Source organism: Vanessa atalanta, chromosome 12, assembly GCF_905147765.1.
Source record: "Vanessa atalanta chromosome 12, ilVanAtal1.2, whole genome shotgun sequence".
NCBI lineage: Eukaryota > Metazoa > Arthropoda > Insecta > Lepidoptera > Nymphalidae > Vanessa > Vanessa atalanta.
The window spans coordinates 10541198-10561503 of record NC_061882.1 but is presented as its reverse complement, the minus strand read 5'-3'; the positions used below and the strand labels follow the sequence as shown (position 1 = coordinate 10561503).

Genomic DNA, 20306 nt, shown 5'->3' with positions numbered 1-20306 from the left:
ATTATTTGTATCCCTGTGTTTTGGTTTAAAGAGTGAGTGAGCCAGAATGAGGGTGTGCTCTCTCACTCTTTCAAACAAAGCAATGTCACAGATTATGTCAGCGCAGTATAAATGATTAACGTCAGTTTTATTACAAGAGTGTCAATGTCATCTGCCTTCGTTTATGAAATAAAAAAAATAAAAACTTAACTTTTTAAATATTAAAAAAATTAAAAACGCTTTGAAATTTGTTAATGTTCAAATTACTAAGGAAAAGTGGATTTGAGTTAGACATGTATTTTAATACAGAATTTTTTAAAATAATTTAAAGAGTGGAAGATGTTCAATACATATATGTACGTCCGATGAAAGATAAAATTCGTAATATTCATAATTATTAATTCGGAATAAATATCCGAACATCAATTAAATTAATATCTTCTAAATTTAACATGTATATAATTAGTTTTTTTTTCATAAAGCCGAGATGGCCCAGTGGTTAGAACGCGTGCATCTTAACCGATGATTTCGGGTTCAAACCCAGGCAGGCACCACTGAATTTTCATGTGCTTAATTTGTGTTTATAATTCATCTCGTGCTGAAGGAAAACATCGTGAGGAAACCTGCATGTGTCTAATTTCAACGAAATTCTGCCACATGTGTATTCCGCCAACCCGCATTGGAGCAGCGTGGTGGAATATGCTCCAAAACCTTCTCCTCAAAGGGAGAGGAGACCTTTATCCCAGCAGTGGGAAAATTTACAGGCTGCTAATGCTAAAAATAATTAGTTTTAACATAATTAACACCTATTATAATTAATTTAAATGTTTCACATTATACAATTTAACATGAAATTACATTATGTACAATTGATTTGAAAAGTGTCACTTGGTTGAACCCCGAGTCGTGGAAAACGCGACGCTAATGAAACACACAGCGTGATTAATTAGCGACATGTCTTCCAGTCTTTTTTTTTTATTTGAATGGAATTACATAAAAGAAACCCGAAAAGCGGTTCGTGAAGCGAAGCATAAATATGTGTGTGAGTAAAAATTCATGTCCACTAAAACGCATTATAGCAGCGTCGTGGAATAAGCTCCAATTTTTTTCAAGACGGGTTCGGTTGTTACTTCATTTTTAAAATAAAAAATACAACCGTATTGAAACCAAAGATAGACATTTCAAATGTTTTTGATACTGTAGTAGTTCAGACTTTTACAAGCACTTTTGAATCGTCATTTAACAAACTACATATATTAAGCGAAGAAAGGATAAACTACTTTTTTATGACTAACACACGACAACCAACCCCCTACGAGACCACATACGAGAATATTTCCACAGGTATAAAAAATAATCTATGTGTAAAAGTATAATGTAATTTCTATAATCTTTACTTGGAAGTCGTTTAAAATAATAATCATTTTCTTGAAATATATTAACTCTCAATACCAATTTTTTATTCGAAAAATCAAATAAATTTTTATTATACCATTTAATATAAAGAGTCCATTCATGTATTTCATGACGATGGTCTTTTTCCAGAGAATTATAAGCCTGACGGAATACCAGGGGCCGTCAGAAGCAAAACGCACGTGGCCGCAATTTCGCGAATAATTTCATTTAAATTTCACCTTTAAAATTCACGTCTGCAAAATTCAAGTAAAGAGTGCTACTGCATTCACACCGGCGAGTTCACAAGAATTTTATAATTCTGTTTGTAATATTCACCTGTTAAGTAAATTTTTGTTTTGTTTTGTTACGGTGTGAAATGGTTATGTAATTACAGGTGTTAAAAGATGTAAAGTTCTAGTTTGTTCGTTGTATTTCGAACCGTGATAATTTGTTTTTAAGAATTATTTTTGAATATAATTATTATTCATGTTATTTATCCAACGATATTCGAGGTGTTTCGGGAAGATTACGTCAAAGATATCACCAACTTGTTTCGTCACGTCCAGAGTGTACAAGGGCGTTATTATACATATATAACTCTAATTGTTGAAATGGAAGTAATGTTAGAACAATAATGAAGAACTGCCTGTAAATTTCGCACTGCTGGGCCTCCTCTCCCTTTAAGGAGAAGATTTCGAGCATATTCTACCACGCTACTCCAATGCGGGTCGGTGGATGCACATGTAGAATATCGTTGAAAATAATAACATGCAGGTTTCCTCACGATTTTTTCCTTTACCGCCGAGATTTATTATAATCACAAATTAAGCGCTTGAAAAATCAGTGGTGCTTGCTTGCGTTTGAACCCGCAATCATCGGTTAAGATGCACGCGTTCTAACCACTGGGCCTTCGCGGTTCTCACTAATACTTTTCTTATATAAACAATATACAATATTTTGATACATTACAATATTAATAGTAACAATAGCTGGTGGTTGCTCATTGGTCGAAATTCGACTGTCATTCATTGCTAAAAAAAATGTTGACATTGATTTGAAAGTTAGGAAAAATGAGTATGAAATGATTGAAAGAGGTTGACCTTTTTATTTTTACGATTTAAAAAAAAAAACAAATGTCATATAAGCGATATTTTTAACATTAAGGGGGACAAGGCTTTAAAGCCGGACGCTTAGTAAGGCAGACATGTAATGTAACCCTTAGATTGACAAGACGATTAATTGAGTAATATGTCTTATTTATTCAAACAAAAACTATAAATATACTAATTCGTTAATGCGAGATTTTGTAAAAGAACAATGTATATATAAGTTATTAGATTGATTTATTGGAGATATTTAAAAGAAGTATTCGAATATTTTTTGTTTTATTTATTGTAGTGTTTTTGAAAGAATTCGAATTCATTTATATTAAATGGTCACATTATAACCTTAATTTCGTTATATTTAACGTTATTATTCGTTATTTATCGTTTAAAACAGTTCATTTTAATTCTATTTGTTTGTCCAGAAGAATACTCGATGACTAATACAAAGTACTTATGCAGCATCTCTACGTGTACGGAATAGCTAATATTATGATTGCGAGGAACTTTTTGCTTACAACAACGGAACAAAATTTGCAACAAGAGTTTTAATATTACGTATACACAAAGCGGCAACTTTTAATTGAACTGGGTTATTCTTATAAACTTAATTGCTGTTCGTTATTCTCGTAAATAAAAGGTTTATATTTTATAAACCTAATATATTTTTATACGCTAGATCTATAATTAAATTAGATCACTCGATAACTCTTACGCGCCATTATTCCGAGGAGCTCCCGGTCGTTGACCAAGGCGAGATTAGGGCGGCTCTAGAACAGCTTAAAAACAACAAAGCTCCGGGAGATGACGGAATCACAACAGAGTTGCTTAAGGCAGGCGGGACTCCGGTCCTGAAAGAGCTAGCAAGCCTCTTTAATTCCGTCATCCAACATGGCAAGACCCCGGAAACGTGGAGCGGGAGTGAGGTGGTACTGTTCTTCAAAAAAGGTGATAAAACCCTCTTGAAAAACTACAGACCAATCTCCCTCCTGAGTCACGTGTATAAGCTGTTCTCAAGAGTCGTCACGAACCGTCTCGCCAGACGACTTGACGAGTTCCAGCCCCCAGAACAAGCCGGCTTTCGATCAGGCTACAGCACCGTAGACCACATCCATACTGTTCGGCAGATTGTGCAGAAGACCGAAGAGTACAATCAGCCGCTGTATATGGCTTTTGTGGATTACGAGAAAGCCTTTGACTCCATCGAAACCTGGGCAGTGCTCGACTCATTGCAGAGATGTCATATCGATTGGAGATATATCGGGGTACTGAGGTGTCTGTACAACGCCGCTACAATGACTGTCCACATCCAGGACTATAAGACGAAGGCGATCCAACTGCGCAGAGGGGTGAGACAGGGGGATGTAATATCCCCGAAACTGTTCACCAACGCGTTGGAAGACGTCTTCAAGACGCTGGATTGGACTGGATATGGAGTCAATGTAAACGGCGAGTGCATCTCACACCTTCGATTTGCCGACGATATCGTCATCATAGCAGAGTCGCTGGAACAGCTAACCGAAATGCTGCGTAGCCTAAGCGATTCTTCCCGGCGTGTCGGTCTCGGTATGAACTTGGACAAGACCAAGGTCATGTTCAATAGGCATGTCGTGTCGGGGCCGATATACGTCGAAGGGAATTTCATGTGCTGAATTTGTGTTTATAATTCATCTCGTGCTCGGCGGTGAAGGAAAACATCGTGAGGAAAGGAGGAGGAGGAGTGCATGTGTCTAATTTCAACGAAATTCAGCCACGTGTGTATTCCGCCAACCCGCATTGGAGCAGCGTGGTGGAATATGCTCCAAACCTTCTCCTCAAAGGCAGAGGAGGCCTTTATCCCAGCAGTGGGACATTTACGGGCTGCTAATGTAAAAAAATTTAACTTTAGTGCTTAAAATTTACTCAATAATTATTTTATTTGACAAATAATAATTGTCATCACTGTTTCTGCTTTATTCATTTTCATGGCTAACTTTTTATAGCTATAGTAATCTTATCTAGAATAATTTCAAGTTGCTTAAAAATATGTATCTGAGGAAAATGTATGCTTGATTGGTACAGTTATACAAATAAAATGTTTAATATTTATCGATAAAAGGTTACAATATCGCCAAACTGTTTATTCGGTTTGTTGATAAAATAATTATCGATAAAATTATGAACACGGACTCGAACAACGTTTTCAGAACAACTTGTATGGCTTGTACAATAATTACCCGTAATACTCTGGCATACTATCTACGATACGATCGCTCGCCGAGCAATTTTCCTTCCTACATACTTTGTTCTATAATATTTCATTTACCTTTACATAAACTTCGTTAGTTTTATAAGGCTTAAAAGGTTTCGAAGAATAGATGTTTTATAATTTATCTGACATTCAATCCTTAGCAGCTTGGAGTTTTCAAATTGTGTATTCCAACTGGTCGTATTGGATTATCATTGCATCAGACTTTAATGGAAAAGGCTATAAATAGACTCAGTAGAATAATGACTTCACTATATTCTACTTATAAATATATTAGATTATAAGCTACTTGAAAACAATATGTTAATTAGATATAGCCTTAAACTGTTCTATTATTTTTACGTAAATATCAATAACGCGTAACGAAAATAATACAATATAAACTTAATTTAATAGGAGTTTTGAACAAACGATGTGAAACATCAGATTTTATGATTATTTAAATCATAATATAATATATAACAATTAAAGAATAACAATTAAAGAATACCAATAAATGTAAAACAATACGAATCGGGAACCTTGAACAAAGGAACCTACACAATTCTTAAAGGCCGGCTAAGCACTTCTATGCCTTCGGTGTTGAAGTTGTCCAAGGTCGGTTGTAGTAACTTTTCTACTCCGTTCCTCTGTAACCAATACCATAAAAAATGTGTAGTAGTTAACGCACTCACACAAAAAACTAACAAAATGTCGAATATACGCGCCACACACAAGGGGATACAGACCGGTGGTGGAGAGGGGATAACGCCATAAGAAAGCATCATGCCATATGCCGTCACGGCTTACGAGTCAAGACGCACCAACAAAACTGTTTCATATCAAAATATAACTATTAACTATACCTCTATCAAGTGTAATTATAGCTACGTCAAGGAACAAGTTTACTAAGCGTAATAGAAGTCACATAGTTTATTACAAATTTAATTTCTATTAAATAAAACTACAAAGTTGCTTGCTAGTTAACCACCGGTTATACATTATTTATTGAATTTTATAACACAACAGCTTTAAATTGCTTATAAGCCTACTTGAATAAAGAGTATTTCCATTTGATTTGATAGCATAATACAGAATAATCCTAATTTATACAATATGAGAAATAAACGTATTCTTATAACGGTATTATTTCGAATATTCAATGTTTGATTTAACATTTGTTTAAGTACGAAATAAAATCTTAATATGAATTTATTCGTACTACAAATGTTACAGGCCGTAAATATATTAAATTATGAACGTAGGCAAGTAACAGCTGTTCCATCCCTTAGCAAAGACCTCTCACTAAGGATTGAGATCCAAAGCTGAAATAATGTACAAGCATTATTAAAAACGGTTTTTTAAATTAATGTATTTTCTACTAATAATAATACATAATTACTTATGTAATTTTGGTTTAATTTAATTCATCTTTGTTTTTCTGGATAAATTATCATCTATGTTGAAAAATGACTGAGAAAGATATTTGAAATTGAAACTTTTGCTTTATTTCTACAATTACTACAGTATAATTAGGTTTTTAGTTTAGTTCATTCCCTAAACTTAGTCTACCCCTTGATATGATACTTGATCTACCCGAAAATAATGCCAACGAAAGAACTTCGTATCGATCAACTCACTGCTCACTAATTCTGTTTCTATATATAACCATAACGTATATAATTACTGTAGTAGTTGCCTTGTGTAATTACAGGCAAAGAATATAACTTTCAAATCGATACGGATAACTATAAATAACTAGGATACAATATTTCACATTTTTTTTTTATTTTTATTTTTTAAATTAGCAGCCCGTAAATGTCTGCTGGGATAAAGGCCTCCTCTCCCTTTGAGGAGAAGGTTTGGAGCATATTCCACCACGCTGCTCCAATGCGGGTTGGCGGAACACACACGTGGCTGAATTTCGTTGAAATTAGACACATGCAGGTTTCCTCACGATGTTTTCCTTCACCGCCGAGCACGAGATGAATTATAAACACAAATTAAGCACATGAAATTTCAGTGGTGCCTGCCTGGGTTTGAACCAGAAATCATCGGTTAAGATGCACGCGTTCTAACCACTGGGCCATCTCGGCTCTCAATATATAATATAATATTTCACAATACTTTGTTATTATGTCAACCTAATACATATTTATTTGTTCCAGTAGAAAGCCTAGCTGAGCTACACGCCGGAGTGTCAACAGTTCAACCATCGTTAAAAACAGTAACGACGTTATTTATCGTATCGTTTATCGTTACGAGATCACCGTTACTGTCTGTCTCTGTCGTGTTACCAGCACTAACTCGTAGTATTAGCGCCAAAGGCGAAATAAATGAACATTTTAAAGTAATATTATTGCCTACGTGATAAAAATGTGTAAATAAATTAATGATTTTAAAGATTAATATTATAAATAGTTACTTGCAAATAAATTTTCTTTATATTTTGATGTTTTATTTTAAAACCTTCATCAATATGAAACTACGCAGATAAAAAAAAACTTTTTCTATTTGAGTTTACTTGTTGTTGATGTCAGTACCTTAATCCATAAGCATAGGACCTGACCGTAACTATCTTCTAGAGTTATCTAGTAATCTTTCAAATTTTTATAGTGTTAAAAAAAATTCAAATATTTATAAGAAATAATTTATAGATATTTAAAAAAACTATTACTACATAAACATATTTGTGATAAGTTTAACTTAACGATAGACACGTAAACTTATATGTATACTCTATTCCAACCATAAGAGGAAAAAACCAAATAAACAACATTTACAACAAATTGACGCGATATCATTGGTTGAGAGCTTGATTAATATAAATTTATTAAATCAAATTAAATTCAAGTGAATATGAGTAGTAAAGTGTAATAGTGTTGTATTATAAATAAAGTTATATTAATCATAAGCTCTTAGTAGTTCACAACATACCTAAATTATTAGCAAGTCGCATGAAATACCTAAATCTTATGTTTGTTTATCTTTTTTCCTACTTCCATTGGAAAAGGCTATAGTGACTATCTACTAAATTCTTTGTATGTATTTCCTAAGGTATATACAGCGAAGCGAGGTCATTTTATCGTACAAAAGACTTATTTTTGGACAAAACAACGTCATAGTTACAATAATTTTTCGTTTATCGTTCTTTTTATTAGTCAAATCCATATCCAAATCCATTGAGTGACTTAAAATAAGAAAACGGATATACAGACAGAATCAGAAAACGATTTTATTTTATAGATTAACTGTTATAATGTATGTTTCGTTTGAAATTATAGTTGTAGAAGTTCGAAAATAATATTAACATAACGAAGTGAAATTTTTTTTAATTTTTTATTTTTAAATAAACTTTTAGATTATTTCCAAACCGACACAACTTAGGAACCTTCAAGAAAAGAGCGTACTCCTCCCTTAAAGGCCGGCAACGCACCTGCAAGTCCCCCGATGTTGCAGATGTCCATGGGCGATGGTAGAAACTTTCCATTAAGTGAGCCTCCTGCTCGTTTGCCACCTATAACATAAAAAAAAGTCTTGATATGTATCTTTGACTCTTCTTTATTTACGTTACACGACATCAAAATGCAAAAGAGTTTGATGTCATGGAAAAACTCCAATTGGGAAATTCACTAATTAAATTATGTACCTATCTGATATCTAAGCTGAAACGAAGTATTCCATTATATTTCGTTTCATAAAGCTTTGTGCCAGATGACTAGATATGGACAAAAAATTTTAAGACCACTGCGGACGACATGTATCCATTTTCGTTATTTTTTTAAAATAAAAACATTGAATACCCATTTCTCTATTATTTTATATTTTGTTCTAGTACATACATGAGCCCAAATACACAGTATCGGGAAAGCTATTATTGGGAATACGCAATAAGCCCGTAATTAATGTACTATTAAGTTCAGAGCGAAAACCAGTAACGGTATGACTAAGGTATATAATATTTATGTTTAAGTTGGTGTAAACTTGGATAGATACTCGAAAAAAATACTTTCATAATGCAATTTTATTTTTATAATTGGGATACATTTATTGAATTGATAATGATTTTATACGAATTGGTATAAATTCCAAATATTCCTTAAAATCCAGCAACGCACCAACCCCTGGTGTTGCAGATTTCCATGGGCAGTGGTATTCAATTTCCATCAGGTGAACCTTCTGCAAGTTTGTCAACTAAACCTTAAATGAAATTAAAAAAAAAATTTTTTAAGAACACTAATTCCTTATTACCAGTAATTATTTATTAAAATGTACGCAAAGTTATCATTGATTTTGTTTTACCAGATCATATCATTGATTGTTTTTTAAATCTGAGACTATATAGTCTAAACTTTGTCCTTAGTCTATTGTTTGTTGTATTGTAAGCAAGGGAATATTATAGTAAATCTAAAAACCATTCTGATTACTGTTCAAAGAGCAAAGTATTCGAACTTTTCGAAAATTCGTAATTATAACGAAGGCTTAATTGTTTATTTGGTACTTTAGTCAGTTATTTATTATGCCTTGTCATTAAATTTGATAACAGCGTTACAGACTGTGATCGAAAATATAATCACATTTAGGGTAATTTTAATCCATCAGTCATGGCCCAGCTCGGTGTTATTCTAAAATGAACTAAACCGTCCTCTTTGTCTGACTCTTGTAATCTATTTTCAAGAAAAATCTTCTCTTCTACTAATTCTTCAAACTTCTCGCAAATTTCTACCCAATGTGCTTGTCTTCAGAACTCTCTTAAATACATTATAAAGTCATACCTAATTACTTAGACCGTTAATGTGCTGCCAACAATGAAATCTATTATAACCTTTGAACTTTTTATTCAAAAAGGATTACTCACCTTTCGCAGACACAATAAAGAAATATAAAATTGCTAGTAGTCGTTTTAATCTAATACCTAGACAGGTACGGTATCATCATCATTCATCATTAGGCAAGCTATTGAGTACACCGACCTTGGTCATAGTTTTTTATACATGTATTATTCTAGCCGTCCTGGGCAAGACGTTTCGACTTCGTTCGAGTTAAAAATATATATTGTTTTGTTAAAATCGAAGCCATATATGGATCTACTTAAACCCTTACACCCAATTCAATATGACATACACGCGTATATATACATTTCCATTATTACATAGACTCAGAGCCAAAGGCGTTTTTTCCGAAGGATAGTAATGGAAACTGCCAACTTCCAAACTCCGGGCGGCGACTGAGAGTTTCTCGTCGGATAATCTCGATTAAATTCATTGCCTAACCAGGACTCGAGCAGCTGTAAAACAGAACCGCTTAATCGAACTCTGAAATCTCAGTCTTTAATTATAGCTGTGTTTTTTTAGAAAAAAAATGTCATGTTGTAGAAAAAAAAAAAATCAGATTTTATCATATTAAAAGCAAGATAAAATGTAAAATATCACGAAAAATCTTTTAGATGGACATTATGAATTATAGATTGTATTATAAGTCAGACCTTTGGCTAAAACTTTTGTCTCTGAACGACTCTGCGCTTGTTTCGTTCGCCTCGAGTTTGAAATGGATACGTGACGTTTTTGACTATTCCCTAGAAACGCTCACATTTTTCAGTACATATAAAATTTTCATTTCTCGCACCGAGAGCCGAAATTGCGTTTCAAAGGGTAAGCTAGCAATTGTACTATCTTATCACGCGCTCATGACTTGTATTGAAAATCATTGAATTCTTATTAAATTTCTATTGGAATTTTAGTACTACATTTGACTAACTTTACTTGGCGACCTTAAATTATGATTGAACAAATTTGAATTAAACATGCTTGTTAGATATAGTTTGCCGTATTTGTTGACAATTATAAATACTATCCTGCTCACCGGAGTTTTCAAATTATAGACAATATGGCCTTCCGCAATCCTATTTACCTTTAGTTCCTGAAACTGATTATGGTATATGTCTGCTTATCACATCCTATTTACCACTATATATGCCACTGAATAAAATAGCTGAAATTCTTACTAGTGGTGACCACATCACGGATTTATAGCGTCAATAAATAAATTCTGATGAGAGATGATTTTAATAAAGAAATAGGAATAATCAAGAACGTATAATGAAAAGAAAATATATTTATATAAGCATTAAGTAATCTATTTTATTTCTAAAAAAACTGGATCTAAAATTTATAGTAAAATGATTTATACGTAAATCTAAGCGACAATATTTAAATTCGTACGGTTAAAAAGAATATTGATACGGTGAAAAAAAAAATACAAATAATATAACAACTAATTTTAAGAATTAATTACAACTTAAATTATTAGACTTGTAGTAATATCTTTTCAGTTATAGTATAGTGTATAGTTTTATTTTATATGTGCCTCCACGTTTTATTTTCAGGCAACACGACTTTAAATTTAAGGCTATGATGTCAAAACATTTTTCTATTTCAAGTAGGGTTTTTGGTCAAAAACAAACTAGTGTCCGGTCACAAGTCCAAATACGAATATAAATCAATATTATAACGAAAACATCTTTGATAGATTGATATGAACTTTTAAGGTTTTCCCTGTTATCAAAATGTCTCCAGTAAATACAGAAATACATAAAAACAATACAAGAAAATCGGTTCGTAAATTAATTGCTTTAAACAAATCTACAAAAACCGAAAATGAGGAAATATTTAACAATAACACATGTGTTGGGTTCATATTTAATTTATATAAACTCGTAACTGGTTTTAACTGGTGTTACGGAACCATTGCCAGCTAAAACACCCAGAAAGTCGGCCAGGGTTAATCCCATTCGGTCCAATGGCTCCCAAATCGAGCATTGTGTAGTTCGCCAAAATAAATTTCAATGTAACGACTCCCCAGTTTTTTTTTTTTTCGTTTTATCTGCACATTTTGCATAAAATGTATGTAATTCTTTTACTTTCTTATTATTTCATTTATGATATAGTTGTAAAACGAGCAGGAGACTCACACGGTGGATGGAGACTACTACCGCCCATGGGTATCTGGAACACCGGGGGCTTGTAGGTGAGTTGCCGGCCATTAAGAATTGTGTACGCTCTCTTCTTGAAGATTCGCAAGTCATATTGATTCGAAAAAAAAACCGGCAACGGAAGCTGGTTCCACGGAGTGGCTGTGCAAGGCAGAAAATGCCTTAAAAATAAACATCATTTTATAGCTTTATGTGATTTTAATATTGGGGCTGGGTAAAGTTTTGTTTTCATTTGAAAATTTAAATATATATATATATATATATATATTATTTAACTTGGCTTTTATCCAAGCCTACTCGGGGAGGTATAACTCACTAATCATATCTTCTATCAACAACCAATAATACTTATTGTTGTGGTCCGGATTGACGGATGAGTGAGCCAATGTAATTATAGGTACAACGAGAATAATATCTTAGTTGCTAAGGTTGGCAGCGCATTGGCGATGGTAGGATTGATTAATATTTTTTACGGCCCCAATGTATATGAATATCAGCAATGGTGTCCACTTAACATCGGGTTGCTCCTTTAAAAACATAAAAAAAAAACTTACTAGATGCAATCATAAAAAACTTATCCCATACCAGATCTTGTTTGTCTTACGTTAAACCTTTTGAGTTTTTGATTTGAGTTATCTGATATCGGATAGCATGGACGGATGTCGGAGTCGGATGGACGTAGATGTGGACTGCACTCGTTTTTATACGTATATTTTCTTCTTGTGTGCAAGATATATATAATGTATGACGATGAGTAAAAAACTAGCAACTTTTATGTATTACTAAAAAAATATTAAAATCGCACCGAGTTGGCCCAGTGATTAAAACGCGTTTAAATTTACCTATGATTGCGGCTTTAAATCAGGCAACCACTGAAGTCCCACGTGCTTAATTTGTGTCTTGTGTTTATGTTTACAGACCGTCTCGTGCTCGGTTAAAGAAAACATCTTGATGACCTACATGTATCCAATTTCAATGAAATTCTGCCACATGAATAGCCGACAATTCTAATATAGAATAACAATAAGCTCCAAACCTGCTCCTTAAAAGGAGAGGCGTTCTTATCCCAATAATGGCACAATTACAAACGGTTATTTTACTTTGATATTAAAATAAAAAAGTAAAGTAACTAAAACATACTAAGTACCTAGATGTTCCAGTTCTGTTTTAAGATTTTTTATAGTTATTTTAGAACTTCTTGCAGCTCTTCCAAATTTTATCACTGATAATGGTTCAATAATAAGAGTCACTGTCGTTACAACGTTCACGCAAGCAACTACCAAAAACTTGTATAACTGTTGTTATTATACCTTGTCTTCATCTTCAAGCAAAAGTAAATAATAAGTACATTACCACAAGAAAAAACCACGGACTCCTTGCCTGAGTCCAAATCCATGAACTTCATTTAAGTTCTAGATATTCTATCCTGAAAGCTGTATTGGTTTATTTCTCATCATAATGTTCAAACAAATAAAATTATCTGAAATTCAACAAACAATAACATTACAATACCAATAGCTATTAATTCGAAGCTCCAAATCAAACGCTAGAAATCCCAAGCAAATCTACGTAAGCCGAATCGCCGTCCACTCACGAAATAGAAGGAATTATATTAAATTATATTAACCAATGAAATTTGTTTATTTACAAATTATCTCAGCAGAAACACAATAACCACACAGTTACATTTACCGTCACCAATGGACAAAAAGAAATCACTCAAGTGATAGTTTTCGTTTACACGCACTGTGATTGTAATCACGCATCGATAATCCTCGTAATTCCCTTTCAAAAGAACTTATGTTTCTCATTTTGTATATCAGTAATTATACTAGTGAGAGAAGTGAATGAGAGAATAAATGGAGTTTCAATATGTGTTATTATTTTTATTAAAAATACCATTCTAAATTTTTAGTATCTTTACATACTCGTAGTACAAAAAAAAAATCGCTTCCTGTCGTCTGGACGTCCGATTTGATCTTTCGTTTTTTTTTTTTTTTTGTGCGGTTTATATTTCGATTTTCATACGGTTTTCATCTATAAACAGAGTGAGTCAATCGGAGAGTTTACATTTATAATATTTGCATACAGCCGAGAGATTCAAATTTCCTAGCCGAAAAAATAAACAAGATTTACTTATGAAGTTTGTTCTTTTATCTAAAAGCTCTATATAGACCCCTATTGTACCCGTGTAAAGCAGGTATGTAGTATGAATATACATAATTTGAATATAATTTTCCAAGTGGTTATATATTTCATACAGAGGTTTAATCTAAATTAAATTTCGAATTGTAATCCTAGCAAATTCAATTGTAGGAAATATTTTATGATATCCAGTACCTAGTATACCAACATACCTTTTGTTAATAACGATTTAGATTATTGGACATAGCCCCTCTATTTGTACTGAACATCAAACTATTTATTGTATGTATGTATCAACGAAGAAAACAAATAACAAAAATGATTGACATTAAAACCAATATAATCTGGTTATAACTGGTTATCAATGAGAACGAACAATATGATAATAACTGCGTAAAATCGATCACAAAATAAATTCAAACTCAAAACAAAACACAATCAGTTTAAGAATATAAAACTATAAATTAAAAAAAAATTGAACATCAGCAATTCCATTAGCGTAAAACAGCCATTGTAAAACTAACAAGAATCGTAGTCATTATTTCGTTCTTGTTCAAATTATACAAATTGAAAACAATGCGTCGAAACTACTCAACAATGAACGAAGGACCGTGGAAACGTTCTATGCTATGATGTGGTTTAAACCACAAGCTTTAGTAAATATTTACATTTAGTTTGCGATAGAATTTATAACTAATTTAAATTGAAATTTAGCGAATTGTTTGGATCAAAAGATTTGAAGTGACGCAATGTTTTTAATATTAAAATAATGTCTCTCTAGTTTCCAATAATACGGTTAGCATGAAATACTACTTACCAGAAACAGCAAGATCTTGATAAATAAATATAAACCTGCCTTTACACGTCATATACCTACTTCTACCATCATCATCGACCTAAGCTGATAAATCCAATGCTTATAGCATAGCTATTCAAACGCTTGGACCATTCATGTGTCTTTGGGACGAAATTCTCGGTATACGTTCAAAGATTTATTGAGGAATCCAAGCGCTAGCAGGTAACATTGGCCAAACAAAGATATAGATGTTTTGAACATTTACGTTGCATGTATAACCTCATGATTCTGTAAATCATAATATTACGACCTCCGTGGTCGAGTAGTGTGTACACCGGTTTTCATGGGTACGCCACTCTGAGGTCCCGGGTTCGATTCCCGGCCGAGTCGATGTAGAAAAAGTTCATTAGTTTTCTATGTTGTCTTGGGTCTGGGTGTCTGTGGTACCGTCGTTACTTCTGATTTCCATAACACAAGTGCTTTAGCTACTTACATTGGGATCAGAGTAATGTATGTGATGTTGTCCAATATTTATTTATTTATTATTTATATTTTAGGTCCATATGAAATTACAGTTTGCCATGCCTTAGATATTAAATTAGCGTTTTGACGTACTGGCTGGTTAAGAAGTCCAAATTTAAATTTATAAATTCATTTATTTGATACATTTGAGTTTTGAAATCAGTCATTCATTTGTTTTTTCCTCATTATTTTTTCTTTGGCGTCGCTTATTACCGCACAATATAAGACATGAAATATCGGTATATTTACGAGTACGAGTTCTACCGTGGGACCAGTGCTGCGGCAATAGCTCGAATGATTAATGATGTGTACAGCGCTAGTGTCGCAAAAGAAAACAGGATTTTAGTTCCAACGTTTTCGTTTGGGATATTTTGACCGTCAGAACCAACCCCGTGGACGGCGACAAAGTGGAAAATGAAGAATTTAAGGCTATTGTGGAAGCGGATCCTTCACAAAGCACTTCAAAGATAGGTGAATCTGTATTAATCCACTTGAAGCAAATCCGGAAAGTAAACTTGTGATAAAAAGTGGATGCTGTACGATAATCGGAAGCGCTCGTCCCAATGACTGAACCCTGGAGACCCAGCCAAATCCTGCCCTAAACGAAAATTGACTCAGAAAAAGTTACTTGTGAGTGTTTGGTGGACTAGCGCCAGTGTCGTTTACTAAATCTTTCTTAAATCTAGACAAACGATTATGGTAGATATCTATTATCAGCAAATGTAAGCCGCGAAGAAAGAACTAGCTGCTAAACAACCACCGTACTCCCAGGACCTTACTCCAACAGATTACTATTTTTAAATTTAGAAAAAAAATCAACTCCAATGCGGATGTCTAAACCTCCTTCAAAGAGCTTATTGATTCTCGTCTCCATGGTTTTTTTTAATAAAGGGATTAATTAACTACCTATGAGATGGCAAAAGTGCATAGATAACAACGGCGCATACTTTGTTTCATTAAATATATTTTACAAAAATAAAAAAAACTTTATTATTATTTAATGTTATTATTCCTCCCGTACAAAACGTAAGTGTAAGGACCTAATATTATATGAAATATTTTATTTCATATAATATTAGGTCCTTACATAGGACCTAATATTATATTATCATGTGGTATGGGACTCAAAAACTTGGTAGGTTAGGTAGTCCCAATACTTACCAAGGTAAGTATTGGGACTAAGGTAGTCAGTAGACAAAGTTACACATATTTTACACGGTTACCGTAAAAAATAAAATCATTTTCATAGCGGGTTACTAATATTCCTATTTTCCCTTCAATTAAACTCATTTCTTAGTACTGGAACTTCAAAAACCTAACGGTACCAGCGACTTTCCCAATGGCCCAATAGAAACCGCTTCCTCGTGTTACTTGCAACAGGTTTATAGTTAAATACGGCATATACTTACGCATTTATGTATGGGCGTTGTGTACACGGGGAAGGCACAAATTGTTCCCAAGCCTCTTATAAATTGTTTTGAAACATCTAATCCACAAATCTCGATATAGTTTGAGGATCTTGTATCATATGGGAAACTGTATTATTACATTCATAATATGATAAAATATTTATTTATTATAAGTATAATATTTTAAATTCACTTAAAACTTTTTTTGTAGTGTAATAAACGACTGTGCTACATAAACTTTCTAATTTAAGAATAAAGGAAGAATACTTTGGAAAATAATTTTCGCTTATTTGAATAGTTCAACAATACTATATATATGAACCCACGTATAAGTCTTTGACTGTTTTATTTATTTATTTATTTATTGATGTACCAACAGAGTATACAGAAAATTATATAAATGAAAAATGTGTACAAAGGGATAACTTATCTCTAACAAGAGATCTCTTCCAGAAACCCTGAATCCAGTGGAGATTATTTGTAATACATATTTATGGTGTAGGTACAATATCAATAAGTTTTATATTATAAAATTCAAGTAGACTTAACGATAAATGAATATATTACACACTAAATACAAATAAATACATTAATATATACCATTATCTATAATATATATATACATTCAACTTACATAGATACAAAAAAATTTATATACAAGCATATAAAATAAATTAAACTTAAGTGGCAAGAAAGTGTTGCTTAACTCTGATTTTAAACGATCTTATTGTAACTGTTGTTATTGTCATTATATGATATTTTTATTATTGAAAATTTACTAGCAAATTTACGAAAACTCGCGAAGAAATAAACCCAAACTAACAGCCATATAATATACATTTGTGACTTAAATCTCTGAAATCGGCTGGTGTGCTTTTTACCATGAAATGATTAGCACGTGTTGCTGAGAGAACAGCGTCTTATTTAATCCATCAATCTCCTCACGTCTAAACGGAGAGGATGAATGCGAATGTAATTTGTAATCCCCCCAAAACAGGTATTAGGTACGTTGCGAGTAGCTTGCGTTAAATATATGTGTAGGACTTTGAAACAGGTTACTGTTAGAAAATAAATACCGAATTAAATAACGAGAAAATACGGAAATAAATAGCGATGTAAATATTGAACGAATAAGTTTGGGTAATGCTTTTTTATTTCAAACTGCCAATATAACACCATCACCATGAATCATGAGAACTAAGATAATTATATCTCCTGAGCCGAGATGGCCCAGTGGTTAGAACACGTGCATCTTAACCGATGATTTCGGGTTCAAACCCAGGCAGGAACCACTGAATTTTTATGTGCTTAATTTGTGTTTATAATTCATCTCGTGCTCGGCGGTGAAGGAAACATCGTGAGGAAATCTGCATGTGTCTAAATTCAACGAAATTCTGCCACATGTGTATTCCACCAACCCGCATTGGAGCAGCGTGGTTGAATATGCTCCAAACCTTCTCCTCAAAGGACGAGGAGGCCTTTGCCCAGCAGTGGGAAATTTACAGGCTGCTAATGTATATCTCCTGAGCTTTAGATATACTTCTTACTCAATCACTTACCCTTCAAATAAAACACAAAAGTAAACTATATGATTAATGGATGGCACCCTGGTGGATTAGCAGTAAAACCAATCTAGGCTTTAATATGTAATTAAAATTATTGAAAAGAGGAACTACGGAATTCCTCGCATGTTCTTCTTTGTGGTAGCTTTACAATGAATTCAACACTGTAACATAAAGATTCAAAGATGCTTTAATGAGCCTAGAATAATTAATATTTTGATTTCGATTTGTGAACTCATTTTGAGATAAACTGACTCGTAGCCGTGACGACTAACGCTCTCTAACGCCTTCATGCCTCGTCTCAGCCGACGCTCTTGATTAGTTTATGCGTACGTATGTACGTATACTATACTCTTCGTTGCTAAATACTATTTCTATAATAAGAATCATTACCTCATTTTTAGCTTCATATTTATGTATTGCTTTCCTTAATTCTTGCTTGGTTCTTCTCCGTGGAATCTACATTCCTTACCGGTGGTAACTTTACTTTAAATAGTTTGTTAAATGACGATTCAAAAGTGCTTGTAAAAGCCTACTTGAATAAAGTATATTTTTATTTGATTTGATTTATAAATTATTTCAACAGCTGCCGGGCGACACGTGGCGGCCACATTTTCAAGAGCCCAAACATTTCCTTTTTAACTTATTTAACAAAGTTTTAGATAATGAAGGTTGGAATGTTTTAAAATATATTTTGAGAATATTTCAGGGAACACGCTTAGGGCGTGGGCGAGTTGCGTTAGCGCTGAGAAGGCCGTCAAGGTGCGGACGGAAATTGTTGGTCGATGTATATATTTTTTTAGTAGTATAAGACTATATTTAAAACTAGATGCAATCCCTGGTTTCGCTCGGTTAAAATAAATAAAATTAAACAAATATCCTAACTACTGTATCCCTGCACGAAATTATGAGTCGGAACGCACTTTCTGAATACAACCGTAAACGTCAAATATGGCCGACCATTGAACTGTCATTGTATTTCATGGATTTAATAATTAAGACTAAAAAGCATATTTTTTTAACGCTCTATAATTGTAAATAGATTTCGATCGGGTCTGTCGTAGACCTGCACGTAATTATTAATATACTATAACCCCCCTTTATTCAAATCGAATTTATTTTATTCACTATCGAACTTATAACAAGTTATAATAATTGTCAACACAACAAGTTTTAATAATTGTCAACTAACAACAAGTTTTAATAACTGTCAACAAGTTATAATAATTGTCAACTGTCAGAAATCAGTATTACAGTGAAAGATTTCACCTGTGCTTGCACACACTTTGACTGTGATATGTCCTGCGTAGTTGGTTGGTCACCCTTGACGTTAACCGCGGTGGCCAATATCTGTCAGAGTGACATCATAGTGACTTAAACCAAAATGTTCAGCAAAAACTCCACGCCAATCAGTTCTAAGCATCGTCCAAGCTGCTATTTGAACAATTAAACGATTATCAACTTTTTATAAACCGGTTAAAACCAGTTATTACATTTATAAAAACTAGAACTGTCAACAGAATATAAACTTAGTTTTGTTAGCAAATCCCTCAATTACGTGGGACGTGGACGGGTCGCTTGGTAGGGATCTTATAATATTTTTCATATCATTTTTCTAAATCCAAGCTTAACATCGGGTTCAGTATACCGTAAGATAATCACGGAATAATTTATAATTCGAGAACCTTATTTTATAAAGTGAGTTCACAGAAACATAATCGTATATTCATATTAAAATATAATTCGTGTTATTACACTCAAACACAGTACCTTAGACATAAGTAAACTATTTTTATAAAAATAGTCTCTCTAAAACATATACAATTATAAACATACAACATATGGTAACGGATCATCTAAAACGTCACAGATAGAATAGATGCATCTGAGACATTACTCATAGAATCGCTGCATCATAAACGTTTCACATAATAACGTTGCTTCCAAAACATTTCACGAAGAAACGTTGCACTTAAATCTGACCTTGTAATATCCTCTCATGGCTGTTGTTTAACTTCTATAAATAAATTCGTAATTATACATGCTATACATATTTCCTTATTGTAGATGGATATATACTAATAAAAAACGTAAAACCACAAAAAAATAATGTTGTCTTAGATTTTCGCGATTATTACACATTGAAATAAAACTAGTTTTTAACGGATTTAATCGTG

General features: G+C 33.0%; 1 protein-coding gene across 1 annotated transcript in view; it reads left to right on the top strand.

The window, feature by feature from the left end:
- Positions 1–20306, top strand: part of LOC125067929 — a 316383-nt gene that overhangs the window by 116253 nt on the left and 179824 nt on the right. The window contains exon 7 of the mRNA XM_047676827.1: positions 6876–7031. Within this exon, the coding sequence (XP_047532783.1) occupies positions 6876–7031 (156 nt within the window). The remainder of the gene's footprint in view (positions 1–6875; positions 7032–20306) is intronic.